Source organism: Falco naumanni, chromosome 8, assembly GCF_017639655.2.
Source record: "Falco naumanni isolate bFalNau1 chromosome 8, bFalNau1.pat, whole genome shotgun sequence".
Taxonomy (NCBI): domain Eukaryota; kingdom Metazoa; phylum Chordata; class Aves; order Falconiformes; family Falconidae; genus Falco; species Falco naumanni.
In genome coordinates, this window is record NC_054061.1 from 40,312,749 (window position 1) to 40,334,527 (window position 21,779).

Genomic DNA, 21,779 nt, shown 5'->3' on the forward strand with positions numbered 1-21,779 from the left:
GAGACAGAGCTTATCAGCTTATCAGAGTCTGTAGTGTCATCTGATAAAATCTTTCCAGTGCAAAGCAAACAAATGACTCATGTCCTTCCTTCTTGGGGTCCTGGCCGGGCAGTGGGAATCAGTTGTTTAAGGGCAGGTTGGACAACCTGTTCTGGCTATGCAAAGCCAGGTTAGGAGGTTACTGTCCCTAGCTGGTCGTGTTTTCCCACTTTTCCCACTCTTACCAAGGCTTCTGCTCTCAGCCTAGCCAGTGTCACTGTTTCTCTGATCTACTTTAATCTGATTCTGTGAAGTTATTTAGGGTCTGTTATTATTTCATTTGGGTGTAGGGAGAGGAAGAGGGAAGGTGTTTGGACGCAAAATTAAAAGAAATAGGCTAAAGAACAGCCACACGAACAAGAAACAGGCAAATTCAGGGGGCAGTAGCTGAAGAAACAGTAACTTCTTAACCCAGAACTTCCACAACTGGAAAAGGCATGCCGTAAGATAACATTGCAGAATTGCTAGGACAAGTGTAAACCAAATGTGACCTCTCTCAATGCCATATTAGTCTCTTCTGAGGGAGGAGAAAGCACCAACACTTGCACTAGCAAAGGGCAGATTAGCAGATGTTGTAGAGTGTCCAGTTTTAGAATCTTTCATGAAGTCTAGATGTTTACTGATCTCACTGGAAGCTGCAGATAGAATCTGCTTATTCTGCAACAGATTAGCCTCCAGATATGTCTGTAACAAGAAGCCCCTTTACAGACCAATAACTTAACTCCAAATTTACTTATAGAAAAACCCATGATTAATTGACAGCCATATGACTTTCAAGTTTATGAACAGATCAGAGAAAGCCTAGTTAAGAAGGCTGCCAGGTGTTTCCTCTAGGATTCTAGTCCAGGAAGATTCCCAACTGACCCTATCTTTATAACTGCTCTGTGCTCTTCTCAGTCTGCTGACACGTGCTCCCTGACAAGGACATTGCTTCCTTACAGTTCTGTGAGCAGCAAGCAGGATTTTGCAGGAGCAGCTGTTAGTGGGTTGGAGAATGTGCACAGAATTTTCCTAGATAAATAAGGAAGGAAGACATTAGAATCTGGTATGATCAGCCCAAGAGATGTTTTGTAGCATAGTCCTCAGCAAATTGTGAATGAAGAGATTTTCCCACTGGCAGCTTTCCAGGGTCCTTGATCATATTCTAGAGCTAGTTTCACTACCCAAATCTTAACTTTGAGTCTGTTTTGATTGCCAGCGGTTGGTTTAACGTCCTGAGCCGAGTACACAGCGCTACAGCGCAGCAGCTGAGGGAAATGCAGGATGAACAGGCCAATCCGAAGAATGCTGTGGTGAGTTACTGTGCAACCGGTCTGTGGGCATGCTGAGAGCCCCCTGTGATTAACTATTTTGTGAAGGTTTTTCCTGCACATGCAGTGCTGTAGTTCATAAGCAGTGTAAGAAAGTTGGACAATTATTATAAAGAAACAGCAAAGCTGATAGAAAAAAGGGTAAGCAGTGGAGAAACATGGTGGTTGTGGGTGGCTTAGCTTGATCATCAGTCTTTGGTTTGAGGGGAAGGAGGGGGCTGCGCCGTACAGATAAAATGTCTTTGGATGGGATTGTGGCACTAGTTTGGGTCACAGTTATTCCAGACAGAAGATAGGCAGTTGGGAAGAATAATGTATTTATGTGTTTTGCCGGTACTGAGATACTAGCAAAGGTTATTTCAGACCTTCATAATGCTCTCTGGAAATTTGTAGCTTTTTTTCCTCCAGTCCATCTTGGCATGCTGTTTAAGGAGCAAAGATGACTCACTCGTGCCTTTCTCCTATGTTCATTTCTACTCAAGCTATTGGAATTCAGAAGAATGTTTTCAGTTCCAATCCTATTCATGAAGGAGAATGTCTGTAATTTGAGATGCAAGCAATTCCTGTTATCTGTGTCTTTCTCACTGTACAGGGAACTCTGGATGTTGGACTTATTGACTCTGTCTGTGCCTCAGACAATCCTGACAGGTAAGTAGAACAACCTGACCATCTGTTCGATCAGAAGCTTTCTAGCATATTTTTGTGGGTAGGTCCAGGTTTTCTTTGGGGTTTGCATTTGTTTAAACTCATAAGAATCTATGTCCAAAAAAATAAACGTGACTGAAATCTTAAGCTTGTTTCAAGCTATGTCACTTCACAGGCATGAAGTTCACATACATATTTTCTTTGAGTGACCATTTCTCTTTTCCCTCTTAAATGTGGAAACAGCATAATCTCAATGTCAAGAAATTATAGTCTAAGCTGTTACTAACACTAAACAAAAATGTTCAGCAAAAGCAGCGCTTCCAGTTTTTCAACAGAGTAATTTTGAGTTAATTTTGTAAATTCAGGGGAAAGAACCAGCACTGTGGAAGAATAATGGATGCATTTAGAAATCTGTACTCTTAAAATCTTTGCAATGCAACAGAGCACATTTAGTTCACAGATTGGTTAGTTTCAGAAAAGAGATATGGAACATTTCATACTGCTTTATGTTAACATTTAATTATTTCCCACAGTGTTAACAGGTTCAGACAGGGCAAAGATTCTTACTACAGTGCTCAAATAAAATGTTAGTTATTAAGTTATTTACGTCTGTGGTCTGTTTTTTTTCTCACAACGTTGCCAGGACTTTGGAGTTAGTAGTTTAGAAAATGCCTATCTTGGTAGCATACTAAGGGTTCATGATCAAAATATTTTAGCCAGTTCTCAGCCTGTGCTCCTCATAGTTAATCTGTGTACCAGTAAAAATCTAGGCATAAACAGTGAGCTGAACAGTCAAAATTTGTTCATGCATCTGCTGAGGTATACTCTTCTGGAGCATCTGTTTGGTTCTGGATATCTGTTTGAATCAACATTAAACAAATTCTGAGAAAAATGCTTATTTTTCAACCAAAGGTTTTATGCAGCTTATTTTTATCTTCCATAGGTTTATGCAATGGCCAGACAGTTGCTTGATTTGTACCATTTAGCTTTTGCTTCATCCTTGCATTCTACTTCTCAATTTCTCTGTTTTCTCATAGAAATCTGTGTTTGCTTTCAAAGCTTTCTGACTCTGTTGTCCTGGAACTGGTCATATTTTTATTTTTTATTTTTCCATTTTCCTGTGAAACATCAATTTTGTACAGAACTGTGAATGTTTGTTTGGTAGGACACATTTGTCTGTTGCACCAGAAGGACTAAGTCATTGAGGTGCAGCATAACAGTTTTTCCTCTGTTTTGTCAGGGTCTGCTCATCTCTTTTAAAACCAATCTCAAACCCATTTTAGCTGACCCCTCTGGGTCCTGTATTTGCTACTGCATCACTGGTTTTAATAAGTACGAGGAGAATGGCTGTACTAGCTCAGCCGAGTGGTACTAGAACTAGCTTAGTCCAATCAGAAGGTAGAACAAAGTCTTTCACTTATGAACCCAGGATGTTTTACAGCTGGTCATTAGCTAATTAACGTTTTCAAGTGTTTGGAAGTAGCTTCTGAAAGATGTTTAATTCCATTTTTCTGTTCTCTGCATTCATCAGTTTGCAGATCAGCTGCACAGGATATGCACAGAAGCGTTTCTACACTTCTCTGTAGTTTGTATTCAGAGAGTCTTTCTGCATTGTTTATGGGAAGGTTGAGGACAGGGCTTTGGGTGTGCTGTGTGTTGAGGTATTTGTATGGTTATGACCAATTTTAATGCTTTTATTTTCTGGCAGACCAAATTCTTTTGTGATCATCACAGCAAATCGAGTGATTCACTGCAACAGCGACACTCCTGAGGAGATGCATCACTGGATTTCCCTGCTGCAGAAACCAAAAGGCGAATCGAAGGTTGATGGCCAGGAATTCCTTGTGAGAGGTAAAAGGAAATGCATGCAATTACGACATGTGAAACTCATCTTCTGTTTATGATCTGAGAGGGAGGTTTGATGGCAGCTAATCCAATCTAGGGTTTAGCTGCTTCCCCAAACAATTTTCTCTGCCCCGCTCCACCTTCCTGCCCACTACTTGCCATGTCTTGTGTTGTGCTGGCACTGGCTCTTAGCCGATTCCATGTCAGGTGGATTCAGAAAGCTAAAGCTGGAACAAAGTAAGTTCTTCATACATTTAGTTTTCTGATATTATTTCTGAGGCTATTTCAACATGTCCAGCAAATGCCATAAGGGAATAGGAGGGAGCATGGCTGCTGTTCAGGAGCAGCTGGCTTAGACTGACGATAACATGACACTGCAGCTTTTGTTTTCAGAAAGCTCTGTTCCTTCTGACACCTGTCATGTAGAGGAGGAGGGAGAGAGATCTTTGTGGGATTGCTGCTGTCCTCAGCTAAACAACCTAACCTGATTATGGTAGACATAATGAGGTGAGAATAATTTTCTGAGGCTGGGCAAAAGATTTAAATTATATCTGCAGTTTGACCTTAGTTGGAGATGGAGGAGCTAATGCATGAGTAGTGATCACACATATATTACAAAATATTCCTCCATTTGTCTCAATTTTTTTTAAATGTCCTTAGTACTTTCAGCTCATCACATGGCCTTAAATGTATGAAGACACTCCTGATGCAATCTGTGGAAAGCAAGTGCATGAGCAAATCACCTTACGTCTTCTAGAAAGTATCTAAGAGAGAATAAAGGTCTGAGAGTGGTCATGGCAATGCAGGAGGGCAGGAAGAAAAGGATCATCAAAAAGCATAAGCCTTTCATCCTAGTCTTAAATGTTTCAAGGAGACCGAATGATATAAAGCATATTATCAGACAAGTTTGAGTACCTTAAATTAAAAATACTTATTTGCAAGGCAACAGTTCCTTTTATCTTATATTGTTCATTAGTTAAAGAAAAAAAAAGGAACGCTCCTTTGCAGAGTCAGTATATGCTCTGCACTTCACAGTAAGATGTCTGTGTGACAGTGGTGTAGCCACAAAGGCATCTGTCTGGGAAGATCTGCAATTTTTCTTTACATCAAATCTCTGGGCTCAGTCTCACGTTCTTTGAACTTTTTGCCATGTGGGTTGACATTGCTTTTTACAGCTTTGAATAGAAAGTTGTCTTTTTGACAGCTTTAGCAATGCAGACTGTCATTTTTCTTTTATAGTATTGAATTTCTTTTTTTTTTTTTTTTTTTCTTTTGTGGGGAATCTAAAATGACAGAGAAATTATTTTGCCTGACTGTGGGAGGAAGAGATGCATGTAATGCTTAACAGATCTTTCTACATGTATCACCGTGAAAACATGTATCACCAAACCACTTCCATCGAGGTTTGGATAGGCGTTTGGCATCTCTTTGGAAGAATGAATTGTAAATTACTCATTCAAATGTTTGTGATTTGTGAGGGAAGCATGCCAAATAGAGGATGCCCTCATGGTGATGGCAAACTAAACCACAGATCACTGATAGCAGCATACATAGGGCTGAAGGATGGAACAGCTTCATGGAAAATTTTGGGCTAATTTCTTACAGTGGCATTGCAGGATACTGCTATAGCCAGTAAGGCAGAGATGGTAGGTACCGGCATGAGCGTTTTGCAGAGAAGTGGACTTCTGATTGCAGAGTTAGAGTGCCATGGTGAAACCTTTGACACGTTTGTGTTCCTGTGCTAGGCTGGCTTCATAAAGAGGTTCAGAGCAGCAACAAGATGTCCTCTCTGAAAATGAAGAAACGCTGGTTTGTTCTGACAAACACTGCCCTCGATTACTACAAGTCATCTGAGCGCACGGCTGCCAAGCTTGGCACACTTGTGCTCAACAGCCTCTGCTCCATAGTGCAGCCCGATGAGAGGGTCTTCAAAGACACAGGTAAGTGGAAGAATGTGGTAACGAGCAGACTTTCCATGTGTGGAGTTGCCTGAAGAGGGAATGATGCAGGAACGTAATCGTGTGTCATGTTGAGAAAGTAGTCTTGACATTATCTGACGCTCTGTGCCTGGCTGCAAATATGCTTCACCACAGAAATGGTATTAGGCTTGCAAAGGGCCAGAGAGTAGTGTGCAAGTGATGATAAGTCCCTCACAGCTGGTGCAGATACACAGTGCTGATGGGTTTTCTGTGTTTCGGTAGTGTCACTGTTTATCCAAATGTTTTCCAAATAGGGAAAGGGTCTGAGTTCTTCCAGTTGACACTGTAATTATCAGCACATCTCTGTAAATAACTGTCACTTGGTAGCTTGACCCACATTTGTCTCTGGGGTCTATGTTACTCTCTTAAATAACAGCAATGGCATACACTGTAAGTCTTTTTTGTAGCATCACTCAACTTGTTAGAAAGAAAAGATGACTAGGACATATCTTTGCTTTCTATGCAGCATGACACAGTTCTGTGTGACACAATGATCCTCCATTGCTTTCCTTATGAGTTTGGGAGGGAACTTGGGTTCTGGGGCAAAGGGTGAATCCTGCTGACAAAGAAGGTGAACCTTAGAACAAGACTTGAAATGCTAGACATTTGAATAGTGGAGTTACTTGGGATATTTTTTAAAAGGGCTGGAAGTGGGAAGCCTTTGGTAAAGTGAGATGAGAAGAAACGTGTTCTGCTCACTTGCAAAACAATTGTCCACGTTTTTGATCTCAACAAATGTCTAGGGCTGTCTTTAGCAGAGTGAATTGTCATTGCCCTAGTGTGTTCTCTCAGTTTATGTCAAACATTATTTTTAAAAGTTAGGAGAATTGATTTGGCAGTCTGACTGGGTGTTATGTGTAGAGTGGTCATTTTCTGAGTGATTAATAGCACGGTGTATCCCAAATGCTGTCTGTGAAAGTGAGCTGGCTGGTTGGCAGGGAAGTATTCGTGTTGCACTGAAGATACTTGTATCTTTGAAAGCTGTCTTTGTACCGAAACCTGAATTGGGACTTTCCTGCTGATAAATATGTTTTGGGAATGGTGGATGTTAATGACTACCTAGTCAATTTTAACCAGACGCACCATACATTGCTATCAAAGCAGCAGTGGTTTTCCTCAGCCATGTGCTACAGGAAAAGAGAATCATAGAAACATAGAATCATTTAGGTTGGAAAAGACCTTTAAGATCATTGAGTCCAACCATTAACCTAGCACTGCCAAGTCCACCACTGAGCTGTGCCCCTATGTAGTGTCTATACACCTTTTAAATACCTCCAGGGACGGTGACCTGACCACTTCCCTGGGCAGCCTGTTTCAATGTTTGACAACCTTTTTGGTTGAAGATATTTTTCCTAATATCTAATCTAAACCTCCCCCGGTGCAATTTGAGGCCATTTCCTCTTGTCCTATCACTTGTTACTTGGGAGAAGTGACCTACAGCCACCTCACTACAAACTCCTTTCAGGTAGTTGTGGAGAGGGGTAAGGTCTCCCCTGAGTCTTTTTTTCTCCAGGCTAAACAGCCCCAGTTTCCTCAGCCGCTCCTCATAAGACTTGTGCTCCATTCTTCACCTTCATTGCCTTTCTTTGCTCCAGCACCTCAATGTCTTTCATGGGTTGAGGGGTCCAACACAGTATTTGAGGTGCAGCCTCACCAGTGCTGAGTACAGGGGGACAATCACTTCCCCAGTCCTGCTTTTCACACTTTATCTGATACAAGCTAGGATGCTGTTGGCATTCTCAGCCACCTGGGCACACTGCCAGCTTCTAGTCAGCTGGTTGTCGACCAACAATCCCAGGTCTTTTTCCACCAGGCAGCTTTCCAGCTGCTCTTGCCCAAGCCTGTAGCATTGCATGGGGTTTTGTGACCCAAGTGCAGGACCCAGCACTGAGCCTTGTTGAACCTCGTACAGTTGACCCCAGTCTATCGATCCAGACTGTCCAGATCCCTCTGCAGAGCCTTCCTGCCCTCCAGCAGATCAACACTCCCCCCCAACTTGATGTCATCCACAGACTTATTGAGGGTGCACATGATCCCCTCATCCAAATCATTAATGAAGATACTAAACAGGATTGGCCCCAGTACTGAGCCCTGGGGAACACCACTCGTGACCGGCTGCTGACTGGATTTAACTTCATTCACCACAACCCTTTGGGCTCAGCCATCCAGCCAGTTTTTTTCCCAGAGAAGCATATGCCCATGGAAGCCATGAGCAGCCAATTTCTCCAGCAGAATGCTGTGGGAAACGGTGTCAAAGGCTTTACTAAAGTCCAGGTAGACAACATCCACAGCCTTTCCCTCATCCACTAAGAGGGTCACCTTGTCACCCTCCAGAAGGAGATCAGGTTAGTGAAGCAGGACCTGCCTTTCACAAACCTATGGTGGCTGGGCATGATCACCTGGTTGTCCTGTATGTGCCGTGTGATGGCACTCAAGATGATCTGCTCCATAACCTTCCCTGGCACCGAGGTCAGACTGACAGCCCCATAGTTCCCTGGATCCTCCTTCCTGCCCTTCTTGTGGGTGGGCGTCACGTTTGCTAACCTCCAGTCAGCTACATAAGATGGAAGCAAGTTTCATCTTCCAACTTCTTTGTTTCTCTACAGGCTATTGGAACATCATTGTCCATGGGCGAAAACACTCCTACAGACTGTACACGAAGCTGTTAAATGAAGCTATGCGCTGGGCCTCTGCCATTCAAGGCGTCATTGACAGCAAAGTTCCCATAGAAACACCTACACAGCAACTCATTCGTGACATCAGGGTAGGTGGCATCTTATTACTCCCCAAGTGAGTTGGGAGCAGCCAGATCACCACTGGCCTTACCCAGTGATTGCTGAGAATGTGGCAAGAAACAGGGTTGCTGTCTTAGAGGGGAAAATAAAGAGAAAAAAAAAAAAGGAAAAGAAACCTAAATGATTATGCAACTAAATAATCAAATCCTATGTGAATTTTATTTTGCATTCACATGTTAACTGATCTCCATAAGTCTAAGCTACAGTTGTGTGCAATTACAAATTGCATGCAGGATTACACCATCAAGTATTTGCAAATCCCCGCTTCATCCTTTCCTTTCCTAAGCATCTTCAGGGCACAAATATAAAAAATTTCCATTCCTACCAGCCACATGACCTTGCTGTACCCTGAAGTCCTCTTTGTACCTGGTTATCTGTTCTGTAAACACATGTAGTACAACCAGGCAAATGCAGGGAGAACAGACTCATTACTACATACGAAACATGGTGGATCTGTGGTCAGAAAGTCTATTAACCATTTACTGTTGAAAGCTTGAAGGATATACCAGAGAGGAATCATGCCGTAAGTGCCTGTTGCATGCCTGCATTAGATATCAGTCACAAGCCACATTTGAAGTCAAGATCCTGTGCTTAGTGACCTTTGGTATGACCCAGCATTATGTTTAATTTTCAGAAATAATGTGCAGAATAATTTTTATATGTGAATTATGCTTTGGTCACTTAGTCCCTCTACAGACCTCCAGAAACTTAGATAAAGGTGATTGATCTTGAACCTAAACGTGTAAGGACATCCTGTGAAGGATTATCCCCATCTAAGTATAATATTTTTTTTCTTTCTTTTTTTTTTCTTCAGGAAAACAGCACAAACTTTGAAGTAGTGGAACAGACATATAGGAGGAACCCAATCTTGCGATATACCCAGCACCCCTTGCACTCCCCATTGCTCCCACTACCGTATGGAGATGTTAGTGTCAACTGTAAGTATTTTACCCATGTGACAGAGTCCGCTCATGTTTTGAGGATCAGTGTGGAGCCTGAGCATCACAAAAGTGGTCTGTAAGCTCTCTCTGTGCAGGTGAAATCCATTTGGGGCAGCGTAGCCCACAGGGTTCTGAGAGGGAGCAGTCCCTTTCTCTGCCTGGAATGCATTCTGTGTCCACTGCCCCATATCTTAGGAACACTGAATCTTAAAGTAAATGAGGGCAGATAGTTTATTATCCATCTGGGGGATGCAGCCTGCCATCCTGTAGCTGCAGCTGGGTTGCGAATGGCTCCAGTGGAAATCTACAACAGGATTACCTCATGCAACTGGCAGTGGGATAGTATTCATAGAGAAGCTGCTGTAAAACCAGGCTAAATGAATCCTTTCTTCAAATGCTTCAGGAACATAAAAGACCTAGACTGTCTGATAGGCCACCAGAAAACCAAAGCGATTTGCTGACGATTCCAGACTGTTTGGCATACTAAAACTGAAAGCTGCTGCTGAAGACCTATAGAAGAATCTCTAACACAGAGTGACTGGGCCACAAAATCTTTTCAGAAATTAATTTCAGTCTGGCTATGCAAATCAATGTACATGGGAAAAACAGTCTACCACATAGGTAGTGATCTAGTTCTGCTTAGGAAAGGGAACACAAATTTACATAGCTTTATGAAAATGACAACTCTTATGCTGAACACAGAAACAAAATGGTTAATGCAAGGTTTTGAAAGCTTAGAAAAGGAAAGAAGAAAGTCTTTGTGCAGCTGCATTGATGTATCGTGCACCTGCATCTTGAATACAGGATGCAGTTTGGCCTTCCACATCTTAACAACGATACAGGAGAAGCAGAAGCCTACTCAAAGATGATCAAAGGCATACAAAGACTTGCCTACAATTCAGAGACTAAATAGAGCAGGACTCTTCAGCCTCACAAAGAAGTTTTTAGGTCTAGAAGGTCTGTCATGAAGAAGGTGAAAGGGGAGCAACTGCTTACTGTCTCTCATGATACAAGGATCAAATCAAGTGGCAGGTTAAAAACGCAGAAAAAATACATTCTGAAATACAGAAAAATTACAAAGCAAGTACTTAAACTGTGGAACTTACTGCTACAGGGCTGTGTCTTTGTATTCTATAATTAGTGCATGGCCAGCGGGGAAGCAGTGGCTGTACAGGAGATTCAGAAGAACCTACAGCTCCAGAGATGTGCAAGGGAGCATGCAAGCCTGCAGCAGTATGGTAGTATTGCATACTTCTGAGCAATTCAAAGCAGACATTTAGGTTCTTAAAAAAGTTAACCAGTTTTGGTGTAGGTCTTTTAAAAGTAAACAACAGGTAAAAGCTGCATCTGTGGCACAACAACGTGCCAATATTCTGTGTTGGCTCAGAGGTCAAAGCTAATACAGACACAGCGCAAAATTTTGGAAGTACACAAGCCAGGCTTTGATGTCTGCATTCAGGCACCTAAAGCCTTAACTGCATTAGTGACCCTCTGCTTTATAGGTGCTTCCAGGTGAAGAGACATTTTACACAGAGATGACTTTCTGCCATCCCTTCACCTGTGTCTGCAGATGAGGTACCAAAAGCTGTCTCTTGGTACCTCATCTGCAGACACTGATGCCCAAACTAGATTTCAATGCTAGTTTCCCTTAAAGATATTACTCTGTTTTTCTGCACAGTGTATCCAAAACCAGATTTGCAGCGGTGACAAGTTAGATGTTAGCAAGTACTAGTTAAAACTGCATTTGCACATGTAAACGGGAAGCATTAATGACTTTTGAGTATAAATTTAAGTTCAGGAGATGAACTAATACTGAGGTTGCTGCTGTTGTGTGACAGACTAGTACAGTTGCTTGTAGTGTTGTTGGGCCAGTAGAAAATGAGGGAGATGCTCACTTCTTTTGTCACCTTTGTGATCATTCCCCAGTGCAACAGGAGAAGGGTTACAGCAGCCTACAGGATGAAGCAGTGAAGATCTTTAACTCCCTACAGGAAATTGAGACGGTGTCTGACCCCATACCCATTATTCAAGGCATTCTGCAGACCTGCCATGATTTAAAGCCCCTTCGTGATGAAGTGTACTGTCAGCTCATCAAACAAACTAATCACATGCCACATCCCAACAGCACTGGGAACCTGCACCACTGGCAGCTGATGGCATGTATGAGCTGCACTTTTCTGCCCAGTAGAGGGATCCTGCGCTACCTCAGGTTCCACCTGAGAAGGTAAACGTCCTCTTCCCGTTCACACTGCTTGTCTTCCACTGCCTGTTGTAGTTCTTAGTCTCGCCCTCCCCCATGTGAACATCTTCCTGTGGTGTTGCAGCCTCCCACCGTTGTGTGCAGTTGTGTATTCAAACTCCCCCCTTGCCACCCATCTGTTTTCCTGAAAGGATGTGGCAAGTAAGGCTACCCAAACAGAACACCATAAGACTCTGTTAATTACTTTACTAATGTGCATATAAATATTGTTAACCGGCAGGAAAGGTGAGGACTGTACTTTCATATACATTGAAATACGTACTACTTTGCAGCTGCCACAGGCAAAATGTATACTGTAGAGTAGTAGATACACTGTAGATCCAATTTATAATTTTTCAATATTTGTTTGCTTAACTAAGCACATAATACTTAGAACTTGTATTTCTAATCCGCTTTAACCTCCAGTTATCATGAACTAAATAATTTATATTTCTTCCAAATTCATCTTCAGTATCTAATGCAGCTTTCCAAAGCAGTCTGCACTGGGGCTAAGCTGCAGCCATGTAGCCTCACTTCATTCATTAATGATGAGAAAGATCGATGAAACCTATTTGATTCCTTCCCGGCTAGGAAAAAGCGAAGTGAAATTTGTTCCAATATACCAAACAGCTATATCCAGGGCCTGGTTAGAAGAGGTGCTGAGGAATGCTCCATGTTGCCATTTCATGTTTTTATCACTGGAATTGCAGATAATGTTATATTTAGAACTGCTGACCTTGGAGAGACGAGAACCACATAAAGCATTTACTTTCTGTCCTCTTGATTCAGAAAAATACTATTAAAGTGGCCCAAGCACAGCCAACAAATTAAAAAACCAAGTAAGAATAAATGAAAAAAAGCTTTACATTAAATTTCATTATTTTTAATCTCAATTTTGTAAATTGAGATGGTCAGTCCTATCTGTCTATCTACAGTAGATAGTCAGTCTACTATCTGCAGCTGGTACTAAACTCCTGGAAGTTTGAACTGCTTATTTCATATCTTGCTGAGAAATGCCACTGAAGTGACTTTGGAGTGGCTAGTAAAAGCAGGTTGTATGATGTAGGAAATAAGTGGGCTCCTTCTTGCTGTGGTGCTCTTGACATCACTATCTACTGAACACTTTACATGCAGTAGTCCAAGTTATGTGGTAACGCGTGCACTTTCTGGTTCTCTGTGTAATGGTTTTTTTTTTTGTTTGTTGTTACAATTAGGGTAAAAGACCTCTTCCCAGGCTCAGAAATAGACAGGTATGCACAATTCATAAGCGATTCCCTGAAGAGAACAAAGACAAGGGAGTTTGTGCCCTCTCAGGAGGAAATACAGGCTCTTCTCACCCGTGAAGAAATGACTACAACTGTGTACTGCCATGGTGGTGGCTCCTGTAAAATAACCATCAATTCCCACACAAGCGCTGGGGAGGTAATGCGTTAGTAGCATTAACCAGATGTAAGCACATCTCTGTGTCTGGGTACAGGATCTGTTGAAGGGACTCCTTTTTCCTATCCATCTCCAATTTCTCTTTATTTTTGTCGCTGTATCTGCAAAGTTAGTAGGGAAAGCTTAGCTTATTCTGCAGGTTCAGAATTATGCAAGGCTTACACCTGGGTTGTAGAATATCAATTAACAACTGTGCTACAAAATCTAAACACTGTTGGTGTTCTGCCCATAGGAAAGGTAGTAATTCCGAAGACCTGCTAAACACAGTTTTCTGGACAAGCTGAAATCCCAGTAATCTTTCTGGAAGGGGTATCCTACCAGTAACTTAATCGTTAGCAGGTCAGAAGCAAGATTCAGGTTATAGTAGGCATCTCTGTGAAAACACTAGCACTAAACAGAGGTAAAAATAGTAGTAAAAAGTGGAATTGCATACTAGAGGAACCAGGAATACTGTCATGATATCTAAATCCATTATGTGTCTGTTTCTTGTGCAGAGTTCGAATTCTCCTACCTTCAAAAGGGTAGTGGAGATTGAAAAGATTCAGAGAATAACAGTGAGAATGATCAAATCAAGCAATGGCTTCCTTGCAGGGAATAATCTTTTAGGGTTAAAATTCTTCTAATTTGAAAACAAGATAACTAAGGGAGAAATGCGATGGAAGTCTATGGAATTACGAGTGTCTTGAAGAGTTCTTTGTTGCGAAAGTATGTGCAGTACTTACTCTGTGATTTTGCAGGTGGTTGAAAAGCTGATCCGAGGTTTAGCAATGGAGGACAGCCGTAACATGTTTGCGCTCTTTGAACATAACCAGCAGGTGGACCGTGCTGTTGAGAGTCGGGTTATCGTGGCTGATATCTTGGCCAAGTTTGAGAGGTAGGAGAATGTTTCATAAAACCTTTAACTCCTAGTTGGATGTTAACGCTGGGTTAAGTGATAGTACACTCAGGTAGCTTCATCCGAAGCAGCTGAAGTGATTCAACCATTCTCTGGTGTGAACTTCCCTTTGGTAAGGTTCAAGTGCTCTTTCTCACTGTGTGGAAAACCATGTTCACATCTATTTCGGTGATGAAGAAACATTCTTTATCAGGCTTGTCAAAATTAGTAGCGCCTTTATCAAAGAGCAACGGTTTACTAGCAGAGCTCAGGGAAGATTTGCTTAAATCTGATAATGATCTTGTCAATTTACATCATAATAGCTGTATCAGAAGAGAGAGCAAGGATCTGGGCCTAGAAATGCAGCCCTGATATCTTACCGTGGACTCTGGTTTTGTGGCCAGATATACAAAGAAAGCAATAAATTATGACAGAGGCTGGCAATGCCATTGTCTATTTTGTATCTATTGTAAAGACAAAAATAAAATTATTCCAAATGGTGGCAAGACTGATGCTTTTCATAGATTACATGGAATAAGTATCTTGAAAATGGGGAATACTTTGAGTCCTGACTCCAACTCTTGCATTTATCTAGGACCATTGATCTAATTTTCTGATCAAGTATATCTGATAAGAACTTTGGACCCTTCTGAGACAAAATTTTGTGTGACTCAGAGGAAAAAATGGAAGTTACCAGAAAAGTCTGCTGTACTGAAGTTGTCCCGGTATATCAGCTAGTTCTGTACGCTCTACGTTTCAGAAATGTAGGGGTATCTTCATGTTGCGAGTTGCACTGTGGGCATCCCAGTACTGTGGTGCTTCTGGTTACTGGGGTTTTCCACCTGTCATTCGCTTACCTATCTTACAGGCTTGCTGGTTCTGAAGAAGAGGATGAGGAAGGACAGTGGCAGCTGTATTTTAAGCTTTATTGCTTCTTGGATATTGAGAATGTTCCCAAGGACGGGGTAGAGTTTGCCTTCATGTTTGAGCAGGTAAGCTTGATCTTGGAGAATGATTTTGTTTCCAGGCAGAGACACACAAGAGTATAGAGAAAAATGGCTTACCTTTGTGTTAGAAGTGGGAATGCTGGTTGGAACAGAAGAATTTAGTGTGTTGGATTTTTGCCTGGAATCTACCAAGCAGATATACTGTGAAGTTCTCCAGGGAACAGGAGTATTAGAACAAAAGCAAGAGAAATAAACAAGGGCTTCAAAAAACTAGAAGACTAATGATAATAAAATGCTTTTAAAATTTAATTTTAAAAGATATAGAAATTTGGATAATGATTCAAGAAGGATCATGAAAAGTAGCTGCTTGCAGAACATAGATGTAAAGAAAACTGGAAAATCTAGTTATCTGCATATCAGCTTACAAGAACAGCACATCCTTGGGGTGTTAAAGGAATTAACTAAAAAACCCCATCGTTTGGGCAATTTCTTCTGATTAACAGGAGATTAGTATCTTCTGTTACTGGAAGAGAAAATGAAGTAACCTTGCAATCAGGGATATAAAACTAAACTGACTGGAGTGCCCAGTTGTGTGATTTGTCCTATCTATTACTTCTAATGGACACTGATCTCGCTTCAGAAAACTGTAGCTGTTGAAAATTAGCATGTGTTAAAGGGAGTCAGCGACATGAAGACTGAAACTCTCTGATAGTCAAATGCATGGCATGTACATCATACAGACAATGAAGGGCCCTAGGAGGGCTTTCTTGAAGTGAAGATGCAGTGTTGTTAACTACAGAATGTCTAGGACATGGTCAGGAACAAGACATCATGGTAGCCTGTGGAAACTCAATTGTACCGAACTCCCTAATGGCAAGGCTTTCAGTTCACACAGCTCTCGCTAGCAAAGAGTGGTGGAAGAGAAGTAACAGTACGAGAGCAGATGTTATTCAGATATTAGATGGATGTAGCAACCCCCACCCAAATATATTTCACAGGAAAACAGACAAAGGGAAGCAAGAAGATTGGGGGAGACATCAGGTGAAATAGGAGGAGGTAGAAGGTGTTGGTATGCAATGAGACTGAGGTTAAGAGTCTTGAGTTTATTGCATCTAACTCTCTGGTGCTGAATATGATCACACAGGAGCTGTAGCTGGTACAGCGCAAAACAAATTGCCTCAATTCTGATCTCTCCCATCGTTCCAGACCTAAGAAGTCCTCATTATAAGACTTTCAGTACAGGATAGGAGCCCCTCTGAGATCTCTGTCCTGTTCAGGCTTGCAGAAAGAGGTGCCCCTCCAAGACTGAACAGTTGCAGACTCTGACTTCTTTATTATAATGTCTGCTCTGATCTCCTGAACTATGCCTTTCCTGCTGGGATTGGCAGATCCCACAGGAATCCATGCGTGGACCCAACTGAATAAAGTGTGCTTCTGCTTTCTGATGAGTTTGGGGGACTTTCTGTTTGTTTCTTTGTAGGCTCACGAAAGCCTCATAGATGGTCATTTTCCTGCACCAGAGGACACTCTGCAGCGTCTAGCAGCTCTACGGCTGCAGTATCTTCATGGAGATTATTCCAAAATAAGTTGGACCCTTGATGGAATCTACCCAGTTAACAGACTAAAATCCAAAATACTGCACTCAACAAAGAGCAGCGGCACTACCAGTCATACCCTGGAGAGGAGACGGACCAGCTTCCTTGAAGGGACATTGAAACGTAGCTTCAAGACAGGCTCAGTAAAGAAGCAGAAGGTAGAAGAGGAGCAGATGATGGAGATGTGGGTAAAGGAAGAGCTTTCAGCTGCTCGGGCAAGCATAGCACAGAAATGGACCAAGCTGCAGGGACTCTCTCAGCATCAGGCCATGGTGAAATACATGTCCATTGTAAAGGAGTGGCCAGGTTATGGGTCAACCCTCTTTGATGTTGAGGTGAGCAATGCATAAACTCATGTAACTGCTGCCAAGGAGAGGCATCAGTCTGGAGAACAGATACAGCTGTATATATCGCTCAGCAGCAGAAGGGAATTTCAGGAATTGGCTGCATTTTGCCTTAGTAAGCTTAGGGTAAGCCTGTAGTGCCACATACCCAAAGAGGTGCGATGCAGAGAGCACAGAGCAAGCAAGGTGGTGCATCCCAGTAAATGGAGGCAGACAATGGATTCCCACTTCAGTAGAAGAGCAATAGAATTTGGGAAATTGTTTTGGGCTTAAGCAGGTGGAGGCTGGTGAAAGCAAAAGTAAAATGAAGCTCTGTTGTCCTTACCAGCAAAAAGTGCAATCCTGTTCTACAGGAGAAACTGCTCAGGCTTGGTCACTTAGGCCACTGTGCTTAGCCCGCTAGAGTAGGAATCCACAGTTCCAGGTTTATCAGTTTTGTTGCTGCCTATGTGGATTACTATGGGAAGCTGCTTGCACTCACTATGTTATCTGGAAAGTAAGTAGAATATTGACCTCAAAAATCACTTTAAAATCTGATGAGAGCTTCTAGGTATTACAAGTACAAATACTCAACTAGTATTTGATTCACAGCCACATCACCTCTAAATCTTTGCAGCAGGATTGCCTTCAAGATTCCTTCTGCCAACATCCTATTTTTTTCTGTTGGGGGGAAGAGCTGAAATGTCCTATAGGAGCCAGAAATGGAGGGCTTTTCCTTGAATAAAAAATTATTTGATCCTCCACTGCATTTATGCAAAATTTCATGTTTCTTTTTCTGCAGTGCAAGGAGGGTGGATTTCCAAATGATCTTTGGCTTGGAGTCAGCACAGAGAATGTGTCTGTCTACAAGCGAGGGGATCCTAAACCACTAGAAACTTTCCAGTATGAACACATTGTTTTCTTCGGAGCACCACAGCCTAACACGTTCAAGATTACAGTGGATGAGAGAGAAATGTTCTTCGAAACATCCCAGGTATATGAAAGCACAAGACTTGTTATATGTGCAGTTTCGCTAGCACTTCAGTAAAGCTCTAATAGCCAAGGACTAGAAAAGTTTATATGCAAGAACTCCAGCTGAATGGACTGGACAGCCAAGGAAAAAGACAAAGGGAGCTTAAGCCTAAAGTGCCATGGCACCTCTTCTTGAATACAGGCATAAACAGAAAAAAAATTATGCTGGTTAGAAAGTGAAGGAGGTTGGATGGCCTTCCAGTGCATTGGGAACGTCCAGTTTTGGGTGCTCATGAGTGCACTTGGTGTTTTCGTTTCCTTCCAGTACATGAATGGAGTTCACAAACTCCAAAAAAATATAAATTAGTAGCATTACAGTTCTTTTCTTTAAGCTACAAGCCTTTTAAGTGTCGCTACAGCAGAACACAAACTTGACGAGCACTTCTTTCCTTACAGTCATGTTCACATTTAGTATTACCTGCAAAATTTATAGTGCCATGACTTTGGACAAAGGGAATCTTTTTCTGCAAAACCTCTGGTATGCCTGAATGACATTAGGTTTTTAATGTGCTTATCCTCTGTTATTGTGTTCTCTCTCTAGGTGGGCGAGATAATAAAGATCATGAAAGCATACATCAACATGATTGTGAAGAAACGCTGCAGTGTCAAATCAGCCACCAGTGTGGACAGTCATGCTAGCATCTGGACTAGGTGATACAAATGAACTGCCACGAGAGAGAGGCAGTTGTTTAATGATTGGTATTTGCAACTTGCCAGCACAAGTGTAGCAAAGATGTTTTTTAAGAACTCCACTTGACTGACTACTGTAAAAACTGAAGTGACATCTACAGTACCATAGGATTTGCACCTCGGCCCAAGGACATTAAACAGTAACAAGTGTTGTTAAATATTAATGACGCAAAACTTGTTTTCCCCTTGCTTGTTTGATGAACAATGTACCTTAAAGAAGTCAGAAGCATCCTCCTTCTGCGTGTCCTCTCTGCTGCTTTCACCATTACCTGTCATACTGGCAGAAAAATTCACAACAATCATTTCTGCACTGCAGGAGACAGACTTAAGCTTCCTTATGAATTTCCAACATGCAGACATCTGGGATCGCAGCATGGTCTGCTAAAAGAATATTTGGTACTTTATTTATTTTGCAAGCAACTCTAAAAATATAAGTCACTGCGGGGGTTCTTCAGACTATACTAATGATCTGATCTGGTCTTAAAAGAAAATGCCTTTGTATAATTGAGGCCAAGTGGTCCAACTAAGAGGTCAAACCCTACATGAGAGAGCATTAAACAAACAAATAAAAACACCCAAGGTGATTCTTTACCTTCCCATAGAAGTACACAGGTACATGACTGTAAAAAACAGCACTTTAAGTTAAAATTCTGTATGTTCCCACATAGGAGAAAATCTCTGGGACTAGCACCACTGAAGTAGATCATCAGGTGCCATTCTGGGTACATTCCAAGGAGCACCTGTTGCCTAAAAATTAATGACTGCCTTTCCCCTATACAGCCCAGGAGATGAGATTGATGTAGTTGCATTTCCAGAAGAGCTGCTCTTCATAAACTCCAGGTTTTAGATGGAGGTCAGGGTTTTTTTACAGTGAGCAGCCTGCCTGTGTTAAGTTCCTTCTTTCTCTATATGGGATTTTAGGATGATGGATCCCTGAACTTTAGTTTTAAGTGAACTGTTTCTTACTGAGTGACTAGGTGCCTAGATAAATTGTTATAGGCAAGGATTTCACTTCCTTGATACTATTGTAAGCAGATGCCAAACTCTTCATCCTCCTCCAAACTCTATAATTGGAATTGCTCCCATCACTGAATCCCCTTCCTATCACCTCTAGCTCTCTAGTCATCAGCAAAACTTGAAAACAATGCTGTTTTGCCAAAACTACTGCTTCTTGGAGGTTTTTCTAGCTACTTGCGATTTGAAGAAGCAGATTTTTTTTTTCTTCTTGGTGAAAGATAAGAGTCATCTTCAGTCTCTTGACTTCAATTCAACTTGATTTCATTGTTTCATATTCATTGTTTCATATTCAGTATCAGTCGTATCATAAATTGGTTGCATTAGCAATTCAGAAACCTGGTGGCTAGCCATTTTCTATGACCCTTATCTAGTCTTGGGATCCCAGAATGCAAAGACCCATTCAGTGTCTTAATGAAACTGAAGAGCTGTATGTAGTGTGGGCCTTGCTCCATGTTTAAAATTGGATGTCTCAATTTCTCAAGAAGCAGCAGTTAAGGCCTGTTAGCTATGAAATAGAAATTTCATAGAAAAGAAAACTAGGAGTCAGTATGCAACAGGTTCTGTTCCAATGCAGCTTTAAGTTGTGCCGTGTCACTAATACTGTGTCACAGAACACCAGTTTTTAGGTTGACAGTCCAAGAAAAGACACTGTACATAATCCGTGCTTTTCTCTCATTTCCACTGCACTGCAGCATGTGCAAACACTGTCCACTTGCCACAAAACCAGCCTAAGAGGATAGCCACTACTGTGCATCGTACGTTCAACTGGAGTTTTGCCTTAAATAGCTTTACTGAAGGATCCTACAAGCATCCCCTTGTCGCTAAGAATAAAAAGATGAGCAGGTCACAAGCAAGCGAGAACAGGAATGCAGAGGCAACCTGAGAAGCAACACTTTGTATCGGTCCGTACACTGACTAGATCTCTTTATGTATCAGAGTAGCCTTGATTATCCCTGTCCTAACTGCACGAGCTCTGTGTTCTGGCTCTTGGGTTGCTGCAGGCAGCTTGAACCCACTTGGAAATGTAACTCCCATTACTGTTTGTTGTAATGTTGCTCATTTCTATTACAGAATTCCTTCTGCTGTCTTTTTTAATTTGTAACTGGCTTTACAAGATGAAAGTTTAATAAATTATTGGATTGCACAGGCTGTATTGACTCACAGACACTGTGTGCTCACGTTAAGATGTTTAGTCGGAGATCTAACACTCGGAATCAATGAATCAAAAGTGAATCAATGGCGTGAGGAGACAACAGCTTTTCTCTCAGAAGCAAGTTTTGCCTTTGTGGCGAATTACAAAAAATAGTTTGCTGTTGCATTGGGAAGGTTTGTTTTCAGCTTCTGCTCACTCTGGGGCTGAGTCACACCTTTGGTCAGTGGGAGATGTCCCGTGCAGGTTCAAGGGGCTGGTTTTGAGAGAGTTACTATGTGAAAGCAGAACAAGGAATGAATCATCTCCAAAGGAGACCTGCAGGATTAGCTCCATCCCTTCTCTTTGGCACCTCCAGAGTCACTATGCAGAAAATCACTTCTAGCTCAAATAAGCTGCCAGCCGCATGACCTGGGTATGGGGTTCACTTAAGAGCATGTCACTGAAGTGGTAAATCTGGTCTGGGGGCAGCTGTGCTGTCAGTAACACACAGGCTCTTTGCTGCCTGCAAAAGTTCCCTTGGTTCCCGCACAGGTATGGAGGCCAAGCAGTGATGCATCATCACCATTAATACGCTCTTGTATGTCCCCTGGTCAGATGCTCTGAGAGCCTTGGGCCCCTGGAGATTCGTCTGTGTCATTTCCTTCCCAACTGTTCACAGAGTTTCAGTTTCTCCACCCTTACCACCTTGCATAGCCCTTCCAGGTCTTTCAGCCAGAAACTGCCTCTGCTTACTTCAGCAGTTGCTTTTCTTTCCTCAGCTGTTACATTCCGTTCTGTACACTTGCAACGACATGCTGTCTCTGCGTCCTTTCTGCCTAGGAAGCCTGAAGTCACACACAAGCTTGATAGGGTGGAGGAGGCTGTCAAAGCCAGCCGCAGGCTGCTTGGCCTGCACACGTCTCCTGGGCACTGCTC

General features: G+C 42.1%; 1 protein-coding gene across 3 annotated transcripts in view; it reads left to right on the plus strand.

Annotated features, from left to right (window-relative positions):
* The window catches only part of LOC121092376 (unconventional myosin-X-like), a 93,619-nt gene extending 72,764 nt beyond the window's left edge, over positions 1-20,855 (plus strand). For all 3 annotated transcript variants that reach the window (XM_040603287.1, XM_040603289.1, XM_040603288.1), the window contains 13 exons: positions 1,238-1,331; positions 1,942-1,997; positions 3,703-3,845; positions 5,585-5,779; positions 8,425-8,582; positions 9,428-9,551; positions 11,481-11,778; positions 13,008-13,215; positions 13,971-14,107; positions 14,976-15,099; positions 16,535-16,984; positions 17,775-17,966; positions 18,546-20,855. In XM_040603287.1, the coding sequence (XP_040459221.1) occupies positions 1,238-1,331; positions 1,942-1,997; positions 3,703-3,845; positions 5,585-5,779; positions 8,425-8,582; positions 9,428-9,551; positions 11,481-11,778; positions 13,008-13,215; positions 13,971-14,107; positions 14,976-15,099; positions 16,535-16,984; positions 17,775-17,966; positions 18,546-18,659 (2,293 nt within the window). In that variant the 3' untranslated portion in view covers positions 18,660-20,855. The remainder of the gene's footprint in view (positions 1-1,237; positions 1,332-1,941; positions 1,998-3,702; positions 3,846-5,584; positions 5,780-8,424; positions 8,583-9,427; positions 9,552-11,480; positions 11,779-13,007; positions 13,216-13,970; positions 14,108-14,975; positions 15,100-16,534; positions 16,985-17,774; positions 17,967-18,545) is intronic.
* Positions 20,856-21,779: the final 924 nt, after the last annotated feature.